The 12,600-nt window shown below is 41.3% G+C and overlaps 1 protein-coding gene across 1 annotated transcript in view; it reads right to left on the bottom strand.

Moving 5' to 3' along the window:
• The window catches only part of ADAMTS17 (ADAM metallopeptidase with thrombospondin type 1 motif, 17), a 180,157-nt gene that overhangs the window by 23,093 nt on the left and 144,464 nt on the right, over nucleotides 1-12,600 (bottom strand). Inside the window, exon 18 of the mRNA XM_009586177.1 lies at nucleotides 12,369-12,504. Within this exon, the coding sequence (XP_009584472.1) occupies nucleotides 12,369-12,504 (136 nt within the window). The remainder of the gene's footprint in view (nucleotides 1-12,368; nucleotides 12,505-12,600) is intronic.

Below are 12,600 nucleotides of genomic sequence, written 5' to 3'. Positions count from 1 at the left end.
AGAAGCCAGAGAAGGAATGTTAAAAAACTGGTGGGATAAAACATTATGCTTCACTTAAAAACAATGAGAAATGGGCAACTCTTCCTAGATTTGTGGGTTCTTCGATGGTGCTGTATTGCCGTCACACCAAGATTACCTGATCACCTTTGGGAGCTGAAGTGTGTAAAGCAGAAAAGTGTCAGTATACAAGTGAATATCCACTCCTGTCTCCATGCTAGACAGAAACACAAACTCTGCATAGCTCCCTTTAACCCCCAGTCTCTACAATGTGGCTGCATTTTTCCCCCAGATAAAGACAGACTTGTCTGCAGACCATCGTATCCCACAAATATTGCTGCCTTTGAGAGGTATCTGGGAAAACCACTGCTACATCTGCGTGCACATCTTCACTGTGCAGTGGAACTGTGCAGAGAACCTATACTTCCTGTGTACAAATGGGGATAGTGCTATGGCCAGACACGTAGCCCAACTCGGTTTTCCTGCATCCAGGACCAGAGTCAGCTTCTCTAGCCCTACATTATATGACCTCAAAGCATACAAATCCTCTACACCCCAGACTATTAGAATGCAAAGATATCTCCTGTCTCACTTTCAGTTCACCCTCTCACAGCCGCTGGTGAGATTTCACTTTTCATAGTTGGGCTTTCCAGGATGTTTAATTGGAATCTCATCTGTTTGAAGTTCATGGCATTAGGAACCTCAAAAATAGAGAATAACTGGCCATGTTCATTCTTAGAAAATCTGAATTGCATTTAACTGCCAAGGCTCAAGAAGTACTTAAAAAGACAAGATTTTCCCTATGGAAAGGATCTTACAATGTTGTTTCAAAGCTGCCATAGCTCACAAGGATGTGCCATAACCCAGTCTGGATGGGGGCAAGGGGTATTTCCCTATACCCGTCATTTCTCTGAGCCTTTGGGATTCATTTACTTTGTAAGCACTTTTCAGTTGCCGTTTCCTTCCCCTTTGATCAAAGTGTGCTGGGAACAAATACATGGCTTTTTTTTTTGTTGTTTGCTTTGTTACGTCTTTAAAGGCTCTTTGGCAAACATCCAGCACAATGTTGTGAGGTGTTTGAATTCCTCCAAAGTAAGGAACGCATTGCTGCTGTCAGCATGCAAGGGAAATGAGGCATCCTCACCCCTCCGTTTTCCAGCTCAGCGTAAAGCCAACTGAAAGGCTCCCATTGACTCCAGCAAGTGCTGGAAGCACCGCTGTGGTTAGAGCTGGGCTACAAGGCAGTGAATGAAATGCCTAAGAAGAATCTGAATTAGGAGGTATGTAGGGAGGGACAATTTTTTTCCTAAAGACAAGCAGCATCGATCTTTACGCTTCCTGCAATCTGTCAGTGAGGAACTTCCTGTATGAAGTGAAAGACTGAAACAATAACTTTGTAGGCACTGTGCACCAGAAGGCTATCATGCCTTTCTCACCAGGTAATTGACCTTCTAGCCTGTTATTTAGGACTGTCATCTAGATTAGTATCCTTATACCATGAATCTTTTACTTGTCACCCAATCCTGGGTTGTCTATTATGATAAGTGGCTCAAATAAGACTTCTCAAAAACAAGTCTGCTCAGAAATACTACTTCATTTTGCTGAAGGCTCCCATCGTCCAGCTAGAGCACCATACGTGCCAACTTATTAACCACACTTCTTTTGAAGTTGCCACGTAATTTCTCGTAAATGAATCAAACAACTGTTTCCCATCTTCCCATTCCTGAATGGGGAAAAATCAGTTCAGCACAATTTTAGAAACATCTTCACTTGGTGCAATTGTCATGAATTCATTTGCCAAATGCTATGACTGATGACCTGGTGTGACAGCACTGATGACTGCGTTGACAGTGAAGGCAGAAGCCATTTGGTTTGAGCAGGACGGGATCAGGCAGCTGGCCACCTGTCTTTTGTGGAACAGGGGCCCGCTCAAATGTTTCTGTGCATTAAAGCAGTTGACACATCTGCGAATTTCTGTTGGCTAAAACAGCTGGCAAGACACCGAATGTGTTTCTCTAGTTTTGGTGCATCTCTGTGGCTGAGTGCTTGATATTTTGCTTATGGAATGGGAAAATGCCAGCTGGGTAATTGAATACTAGGGCTGAAAGACTGACAAAAATAGCCTTGAAGTGCAGAAATCAGTGTTCATGAAAATTAATAGCCACGCTCCCTTGATACCAGCTGGGCTCTGCCCTGTCAGAGCAAATGTGGAGCGAGTTATCTATCTGGGTGAAGGAACCGCTCAACAAGGGCATGGCAGGGGAAAGAGGGACTTTGCTTTATGAGCTGAATGTGAGTCACAGGGCTGGGAACGGTTTCTGTACAGGCTCCACTGAACTAATATTCACTTCAGCACTGTACTCTCACTGTGATCTACAGCTACTGGCAAAAGAAAAAGGGAAAGGGCCTGAAAGCAAAGGAGAAAGATAAAAATACAATCTTGGCAGAGGCTGTCTGTGAGTTTGCATTTAGGATGGGCAGCACGCAGCATGCCAACTATTTCCAAGGGGCCTTAAGAAGTAAGGTTATGACTTTCCTTTCAGGAAGGAAAATTCCTTTTTTTTTTTTTTTTTGTTTTGCAGTTGCTCTTGTGGAGGGGAGAGACCACCTCGTTTCTACCCTGTTCAGTGGTCTCTAGTTAGTGCCGCTCTAGCACAGATACGACAGAGTGTAACTGGAAAACTGGCGCAGAAAAAACAAATATCATCATCATGAGAAGAATGATTGCACAGGGCATGATCCAAAACCCAGGGAATCAATACAAAGCTGTGCCTGTGGTGAAAATGCAGCCTCCAGCTTTTTTGTCAGAGTGGCATCTGTATGGCCAGCTTCAGCTACCGATCCACTACATCCATCCCTGATCCGAACCCAATGGTTGCAAATAAGGTGGGGATCTCTGAAACCTCACAGACCACTCCGTCTAACTGCTGCTAACATGGAAGCAAAATACTTAGAAATTAAAGGCTATTTTAAAGTGGTGGGTTTAGTTTCATATCCAAGAGACAAGTGACAGATTAAATGTTGGAATAACAATAATATCAGTAAAGTGCGCTATTTTCAAAGGCATTGAGGGGGATGATCACTTTGACCACAAACTTCATCCTCTCTGTGAAATCTCTGCTTGTTTCAATGTATTATTAACTAAGCCAATTAACTGTTGTACACTAAGCCCTGTGTATATCATATAGAGCATTTGGCTTCCAGTTATGTTTTAAGCCTGTAAACTGATCTTAGGGATTTCTTGACACCACAGTTCTTTTCAGTTGTCTCTTTCCCTCCCAGGTTATAACCTATCTTCTGTCGGACCATGTGAGTGCTCTAGCTGGAGTCCCTGGAGAGCCTCTCATTTTTCCAACAAGCACTGATTTATGTGACAAACACACTCATCTTTCTCACAGCTACAGGGATGGCTTTATCCATGGTATTATTTTTTGTAATCTTACCTCTATAGAAGATTCAAGAGCTAGATGATCCCTGCTGGTGGTTAGATTTAGGAAGAAAGTGATGAGCTTTTAAGCACAGATTTTTTAACCTAGTCAGTGGCTGTCTTTCTAGCTAAAAAATGCCCAGAAGGGTGTGTTTTTCTGTAGCCTCAAAAAGCTGGGATGGGCAGGACATGCAATCTGAGACGGCTGTTTTAAATCTTTGTCTTCTGAGTCTTCCTTAACCTCTGACCTGTCAGTATCTCTGCTGAGGAATCGGGAGTTCTTCTTCTAATCTGCTTTGGCAACACTCATCTGGCAGGCCCCTGGAGCAAACTTGAAATATCTTTTGGAGGTTCAGTTCATCATTTGATCTTTCTATGGTCTGGATTAGTCATTAACCTTGAATTATCCACTCTACCTACTTGCCTAAGACTCCCACATTTTCTAGGAAAAAATTGTCTACAGCACTATGTACATAAACCCAGGGGAGATGAATGTCTGCAAATGAAGACTTGTAGCTAAGGATTTGGGAAAAAATGCTATGAAGATAAAATGGGTCAAGGCTGAAGGATGGAGTGGAGGAGTGCAATCAAAAGACATGAGGTCACTTTTCAGAGATTTGTAGCCTCTTATAACATAAAGCTATTACATGTTTTAGGGTAAATATTGCAGCCCATTAAATTTCACCTGGTTATTTCTGTCTCGAGCCCTGCAGAAGACTGGTGCCTGCAGGTTGGTTCTGTTCCACTAACTAAACATCCATGACATACTTGCACATGCACTCACTATCTACAGCGATTGCATTACTTTTGTTCCTTCCCCAATGCTACAGTGAAATTAATTTCCCTGTTTTCACAATAATAGCTTGGATGTGACCAAAGATACATTTGCAATACACAAATTTTCCTGTTTTTATTAAACCTGGTTTTTTTGGAACTGGCTCTTAACTACAACTAGTTAAGAGCCTGTACTACTGCTGAATAAAGTATCAGAGGAAATTTGCTACTAAACAAGACATAGCTAGTCTGAAAAAGCACTTGTGACAGAAACTAATCTAAAGCAGTGTAATCTGAGGATTCTATTTCCAATAGATTTCATTGTGTACCTTTTAGTTTAACATACATTGTTGCACTACTGTACAGGTGAGGATAACTCCATGTCTAGTTAGCACTGGTTGTCTTTAGCACCAGTTTGTGATGCTACATCATGTCAAAGTTGCTCTTAGTTTTCTGAGGCACCTAGGTAAAACTGTGGCTCTACTGATGTTAGGCAAAACTCAGATCAACTTGCAGTGGGGCCAGGATTTCACACTGGATAATTTTAGCAAGGAGAATTGGAAAAGATTTCTGAGAATCAGTCATGTGGAATTGACAGTCAGATATTTTTTGCTTACAGCTATTAAACTAAGTTCATGCTTGAATACGTAGAAGTAAGAAAACACTGTTTACAAATGGACTCATAATTTCCATGAAATACGCACACTCTGCTATTGTATCTTTCTCTCCCTACACACTTCTGAAACTCTCCACCATATCTCTGCTGTACTGGGGTCAAAATAATCAGGTGAATCTTGACTTTTGGGAACAGGTTGTGCCACACCCAGTCACTAGAAGGTTTTTTTTTGGAAAAAAGTGCAAGGAATCTAGTAGAATAATACAGCTGCTGATGTCGAAAGTAGGACTCCAAGACTAACATTCCTGTCTGATTGCCTTTATAAACAGTGTTCAGTAATTTTCCAGTACAGTAGTCATTCTGCTAACAGACTTGCCAACTTTCACTCACACAGGTTTCTTTTTTCTTTAGTGATTATCATTTTGACAGCTTTATTTTTTTTTTAATTTCCCACCAATTATAAGATCAGCCATAGAACAATGTTTTATAATTTACATGCACCTTGGGAAGTTTTTTTTTAAATGGAAGACATTGTATTCTCCCTCCTCCCTCCTGCAAATCAAGCAGACTACTCAGTTTCTGAGGACTCAGTGTGGCGTTGGTGTGAATAGGTGTCGTTCTTGCTGGCAGCTGCCTCACTACACTAAGGCACAGAATATCAGCACTCTCAGAGCCCTTTTGCAGTGCGTTACCCCTACCCTGATCCATGGCTGGTGTATCTTTGATGGGGCAACTGGTGTCCATCTCCATTCCCTGCCTTTCAAGGAAGGCAGTGCCTTTTCCTCAGCTCACACCACAGGATGCGAACAGTGTGAAGAGCATTACAGCAGGCAGCAGTATTTCACAATTAAATATTTTGCTAGATTATCCTGCTAATCCTTCTTTGTGGGTGAAGACTGCACTTGGCCTGAAGAGCCTCAAACCAAAGAAGCACAGATCATTTAACATTTTAAAACAAGGAAATGTTCAACCATAAGGTCGTTGAGTCAAACATTATAATGGGAAAAACTGTGATGTAAGCCAGCCTGGGGGTTTACACCAAAGCTAAGAAACCTGTCTCATGACTCCATGTGAAAACTAATGCCAAATTAACTTCTGTTCTAGCAAGTCATCTTGAATTATTTGATGTAAATGCATTTAGCAGTAGCCAATAAGCCCTCCTCACTCCACTCTCTCTCTGTTCCCAAGCCTTCTCTTACTTTTCTTCCAGAATTGCTTCATTGAGCTGAGCTGCTGGATTTGCTTGAAAATATCTTTTTGTCTTTCAGTAGCTAATTAACTACTGATTGACTGTTGCTGTACTTGATGAACTACCTACAACCTGGAACGCATGTGATTTTGTCTCCTTCTAGTGGATGGTGATAACCAGACATGCCCACAACAGGACATCAGCTACCCACTCACAAAGGTGCCCAGAAGAGTCTCAGGCTTTCTGGTCTACAGCATTTGGCTTCTACTCCTGCAAGACCTGCCGGAGACCTGCTGCAGCTGCCCACCGCTGGCAGCCCAGGATGGTTTCCCTGAAGAGCAGCCACCAGGGCGCAGCATTGCCCGCTCGCTCAGCCGCCTGCAGCCACCGTGTCTTGCACAGTGTCCAGCACAGTCCTGGCAAATTCATTAAGCTCAAACTGATTCTAGAGATCCCAACTCCAGTTTTGGGAAGTACTTCAAAATGAGCTCTTACGTGGTGCCTCCTTGGATCAGAGGGTGCTAACATTACTATTTATGCCAGATTTCCAGGCTAAAATGATTTGAAACCCTCCCCACGGCTGTTCCTTCTTTTCTTTTTTTCATGTAACCAAATTCAAAACACACCAAAGGAGATGTTTCTTAGCACAAGGCACAGATAAGGTTTTGAACTTATTGCCATTGAACCTTATGGATTATAAACATTTGTACATGTTCCAAAAGAGTCTGACTGCATTAATGAAAGAACATACCCATTTGGAACCATTAAATGTCTAGCTCAGTCCCTTCAGTTAACAGACACTCCCAATATGTCCCTCCAGTTTAGTATAATTTCCATACAGCCCTGCAAGTAATCTGCTAACATTCTCAAGAAGTTTTCCATCATACTGCTCCCCCCCAAATTCTATTTGCAAGACTTTCACCTCACAAAATAAATTCAAAACTGTTCTGCTCCCCATCTACCTGTGATGATAACATAAATAAACATGGTGCAAACAGACCAGAATCAAAGAGACAGACTGATTTCTGTATTCTTGGACTGTTAAACAGAGCACTGCCACAGGTATATTGTGGAGTCTAAAGGGAGAAGTGGACTCTCAAACAGCAAGGGTCATACAGATAAGCACCATGAGCTTAAATCAGACCAGGAATCAAAGCAACGGGCACTATCAACCATCGCATACTGAGGCACCACGCTTTGAGCAGTCACTAGCCTTTTGGGCAAGTCGGCGAGGTGCTGAGCCAGCTGGGGCCTTGGCTGACTCTTATTACTGGCTTCATTTTTTCCCCAGCAGGCATCACTGCAGTGCGTGAGCCCTTGGAGAGCCCGGTGTTGGATTCCAGTCCACGGATGGAAAAGTGAAAGGGGAATAGAAGAAAGAAAGAAAGAAATGATCCATGTAACCACAGACGTGACCTCAGCAGCGTGCCAGTTTTTAGAGCGGATTTGGAGGGAAACAATAATCAAGGACATAGTTGTAAATGGATGCAACATAGGTTTCCTCCAGGCAAAACTCATTGGCTGTATTTCTTTGATTAAAATAACTGCTTTTCCAGACAAAGGAAATGTGGTAGATTTAATCTATTTGGTTATCAGTAAAGAACTCCTTTTGCTGCACTGGAAATGCTTATGTAAGTTGAAGAAACTGGTGATATGCTGGGAAACATGGATATCAATGTGTAATTCGTATGGTAGGTGAGAGCTGGCCACAGTGTAGTGCTGCAAAGCAGTATCAGGTATGAAAGGAATTTAGATTAGTTACCAGTGGACTTCCTGAAAGATCTGTCTTGCATTTGATCTAATTTATTATGTTCATTTATGACCTTGGCACAAAAAGAAGAAAACTGATGAAAAATTGGGGAAAATGCTGACAATACAAAGTCTAGAAGCATTGTCAATGCAATCAGAGAATTAGGATGTCATACAGGAAGAACTGAATAACCTTGAGTACTGCAATAACAAAGATAGGATGAAAATTAATAGCATACGGTGCAAGGTTGTGTGCTTAGGGACTAATCACAAGCATTTCTGTGTTAAAGTAGGATTAATATGTTGAAACAAATGAGGAGGAAAACATCTAGAATGATTGTAAGCCACAAATATGATGTAGCCATGGAAAAAGCAAAGCACATAGCAGGAGAGTTACTGCCAATGAAGACAGGAGAGTATGAATGCAACTGTGTAAGGGCTAGATTGGACTGAGACTGGGATTATGCATACAATTCTGGTAACCCATGCACTCAAATTACGAATTTAAATAACGTAAGTTAGAGCACTAGTAGAGAAGGTGACCAAGGTGACCAAGGGAATGAAGAATTGATGCACAGTTTCTGATCCAATAAGAAGTTAAAGAAAAGTAATGGATTTAGCCCAGCAAAATGATGGAAGGAGGAGACACACTGGTTTTCTGTATCATAGCCCAAGGCAAAAAGCTAGGGAGGAAGAATACTGTACAAGCAAAGGAACAGAGCTGATGCAAGAACAAATGACTGAAAAATGACAGTGAATTATTAAGGCTGGAAATAAAAGATGCTGACCCACATGAACAGCAAGGTCACAGGAGAGCCTTCCAGTGAGGGAAGGAGACTGTGGAGCAAAATCAGTTTATGGAAAGGAGTCTATGACATGCTGCTGGTAGTAGCAGAAAACTAATCCTTGGACTCAGGAGATACTTTCAAATCCTAAACAGTGAAAATAAGGGCTCAGGTCTCCTGTGTTTTTTTGTAGATGAAGGCAGAGATTTCTGGCTTTTATGCTGCTGTTAAGCATCTGTGTAGGAACACCACATATTCAGCAGGTCCCTGAAAGAACTCAACCTCTATTAAAATCTATTACAGCAAAGAGGAGGAAAATTAATAGTGTTTGCATACAGGCCATTACAAGTCTAACAGTTGGGAAATTTCATGTGTTTTTGGTTCTTTTCCTGCATTAGAGAGAAGCAGTTTCGTATTCATAGACCCAACCATGCATGTTGAAGTGTGTGGCCACTGGCCGACCTATGTTTTCAGTAATAACAGCTGATGTGATCTGTGATTTCTGAGTCTTGTGCCAGCATGAGTGCTGGGTTTGCCTATATATTTGGGTTGGTGTTCAGTGTGCTGGAAACAACCCATACGCACTGTATGCAAGAATCCAGATTCCATCTGGTTACAGCAGGGTTTTGTAAAAAATATCTAAAGAGCTAGGCAAAGGATTAGAATAAAGAGGTGCTAATAGGGTGCAGTTGGGACAGGAAAGGAAGCTGTAAAGAATTTAATGGAAAAAGAGGGTCAAGGAACATAAAAAATAAAATAGGAAGAAAAAGAGGCATTTTTTAAAAGGTGAAAGAGTAACAATAATAAAGAATGAAAGATTCTTTTATTTTTGCCAGTTTCAACAAAACCCTTAAGAAAATTCTCTTCTCTGACGTTTAATTTTAAAACATGTCAGTGTATCCAATCCTTTTTTCAATCCTGCTTTGTTTTTTTCAGATGCTGGGTTGCAGTTGCAGAGTTCTAATCTTCTCCTTGGCCTCATGAAACTACTGTCCCCTGCCCCACGTTATTTGGCTCTCCCAAGAGGTGGCTGAAGTTCAAAGGGATATATAATTTGCAAAGCACTTTGGGATCGTGCTGGAAGAAAGACACTGTTATTAATATCATACCCTTTTTTTCTCCAGATCACTTTATATATATGATGTGGGTTTTGTTTTTTTTTTTTTTTTTATTACAATCTCAAGAGCAATACCCTCCTCCTCTTCCTCCATTTATACAACATGATCTCACCCCATCCCAAAGAGTTTGCAATCCAGATTATACATGGATTGAGGAAACAAAGGGACAGTGTGGGATAGTGAATTAAAGTCACACAGCACATCCAAAAGAGAAACAGAGACTGAGTGTCCTATGACCCAGTCCTGTGCTGGCCACAAGACCCTTCTCTAAAGATAAATTCTCTGTAAGATGATTCTCTTAAATTTTGAGTAAAAGTGTAAATGTAGTTCAAAATGCACATAACAGAGCAGGTTTACTACAGAAAGGAAAGCATTGTTCCTTCTTCTGAACTCAGGTAAAGGGCTTAGGTCTGAGTGGAAACGGGAAAGGACCTTATTGTAACAAGATGCTACAATAATTTTACTTGAAACCCTAAAACAAATTCAGGGCTCATAAAAAAAGCATTGACATGGTGAAAGAGAATGGTTTCTTTAAGATGTTCTTGGTCAGAGAATATGCTAAGCATGCATTTCTAATATCTGGGTGGGCAAACGCAAGTGGAAATTTAAATTCTACAGAGGCACAGAGAATGTGCTTCTGAAAATGTTTCCAGTGAAAAGCATGTTAAGTGTGAAAGTGTGGTCTACACGGAGGGAGTGAGGGAGTGTGGTCTATCAGATCATCAGCAAGGATTTTGTGGCCTTTCCGGGTACTAAGCACATTTGGTGTTTGCTGTCATTGCTCTGAAAAAAATGGACCAACAAGAGTGTCACTGTGCCAGTGCTAATTGCTCCTGGGGAGAACTGTGCTAAATTGTGGCTATAAATTGCCTGGTAACTCCATACAGAAGAAGAGATACCCTGGAATAACATTAAGGGCTGGACCTGAATTCCCAAAGGAACACAATCTGGATATAGGAACAGAGTATTCCTTTCTCAGGAGGTTTTGTGTGATTTAACCTAACCCACTGTCACTGCCCTGGACAGGCAGCAATGTCATGGTGAAAGTGTGCAACAAAGAGGAGATTTCACCAAGGGCTCAGGGTCATGGAGATCCCATTGAGAAACAGCACTGTGGGTCTTATGGCTCTAACAACCTGATGGCCAAAACCTCCCTTTGTTGCTCTCAGCTAGTAGAGGCAGAAGCTGCCCACTTCTTCCAGAGCTTTGTAAGTTGCTTTTCTTCATCTCTACCACCTGGAACCCCTCCATATACCTGCCTGGGCTCACTCCAGTCTCCTCCCAATGACTTCACAAAAGGTCTAGAAGAAATATTTCACGCCAGGGCAGAAACACAAGCAGATGCTCCCTGTTTCTGTCTTTCTGAGAGAATGACATGACAGAAATCCCAGCATTACTGAATTTAGGAAACTTCCTCATGGAAACGACAGTTGTTTCCTTGAAGACATTGGGAGTTATTGGGTATAATGGAGACATTATACCTTTCAGTACCACTGAAAGCAGTATGGCCACAATACTGTACAACAGCAATAATAGGCAGTGCAGACAGAAAACAAAACCTGAAACAGCCTAGCCTTATTGATGGATTACCTGACACTGGATTTCCCTGCTTCAGGGCACTTTAATCAAAGTGCAGGTCTAATTAGAAGGAAGTGTCCTGTTTCTCATTTTCCCTATTGTTTCTGCCAGCAGGATTAGCTTTGAGGTACATTTCCCTGGCTTGTCTAATTATACAAGATGCAACAGCTAGCAGGTTGTTTTGAATATGCTTTTTTAGATATTGTTGAGCTTTATCCTAAATTGATTTTATGTTCTAACTACTATCAAAAGTGGAGCATCTACATTACTCCACAATGCTAAATATTACTGCAGAGCAAAAGTGAACTTTTTCATTAGCAAACAAACTGAACAAACTAATTTGCCTTCCTGTGTTTTGTCATTTTGGCCAAAAAGAAACGTCTTTTTTTATACAATGCAGATCAAAATTAATTCAGCTAAAAGTGCTTGCCAAATTAAAAAGAGAGCTTTTTATTATTTTTAGAACTTATTACTATTAGACCTCTAATTACTCCTACTGATGCAGAAAAGCATCCTTACTAAGGAAAGCATCTAAAATGTATTTCATCATAATTTCTTGATTTCAGCAAGATTCAGGTATGTTTCCAAAACTATGCAGGTGTTGCTAGACACTGTGCAAACTTCACATGAAGAAGAGACACATCTCGCCTAGAGGCTCCCAGTCTGAACTACGCTAATACAGATCAGGCATGCAACACAGCAAGTCAGCTGTAGTAGCTTAAAGGCTGTGGGTTGTTTGCAAGTTTTTTGTAGCAGTTTGACAATTAATCAGACCCTACTCTCTCCTGATTCAATAAAAAAAAAGGTTAGATATGCCCTTTTCTCTAGCTTTATACTGCAAGTTGCTCTGTCACCCAGGAGGCAGCCAAGGGGAAAAGAAAACCATCTCCAAACAATGCATGAAGGCAGCTTGCACGGAATCTGGCCTTACTGGCCACAAATTAAATGGACTCTGAGGTAATGAAAATCTGACCTGCTCAACAGAAGGAAATGAATATTACAGCTGGTTACTATGGCTAACAATGTGTCCCAATACTTTGAGACATTTTCACCATATTCACCAGATGGAGGCTTTGGAAATGGGCGATTTGTGAAGGAAAAGGATATTGGGTTTTATTATTTTTTAACTCCTTACCGTGACTGGCAGGGGTGTGTGTTACATTTCCTGACCTGGGGCTCGGGGCGATTCACTCGTTGGCAGTCACTGTCATTCACCAGTGTCATGGTCTTGTTAATAATTCGAGTACAGGACACAATGGTTTTCCGTTCACCTACAAGTCAAATAAAAAACAACTCTGAAAAAGGAAACCAGTGGCTAAGAACAAAACCATGTCAACTCATTAACCAAAACTCAAAAGCTAGGAGCT

Source organism: Fulmarus glacialis, unplaced genomic scaffold (genome assembly GCF_000690835.1).
Source record: "Fulmarus glacialis isolate BGI_N327 unplaced genomic scaffold, ASM69083v1 scaffold811, whole genome shotgun sequence".
NCBI lineage: Eukaryota > Metazoa > Chordata > Aves > Procellariiformes > Procellariidae > Fulmarus > Fulmarus glacialis.
The sequence above is the reverse complement of the archived record's forward strand: the minus strand, read 5'-3'. Positions and strand labels throughout refer to the sequence as shown.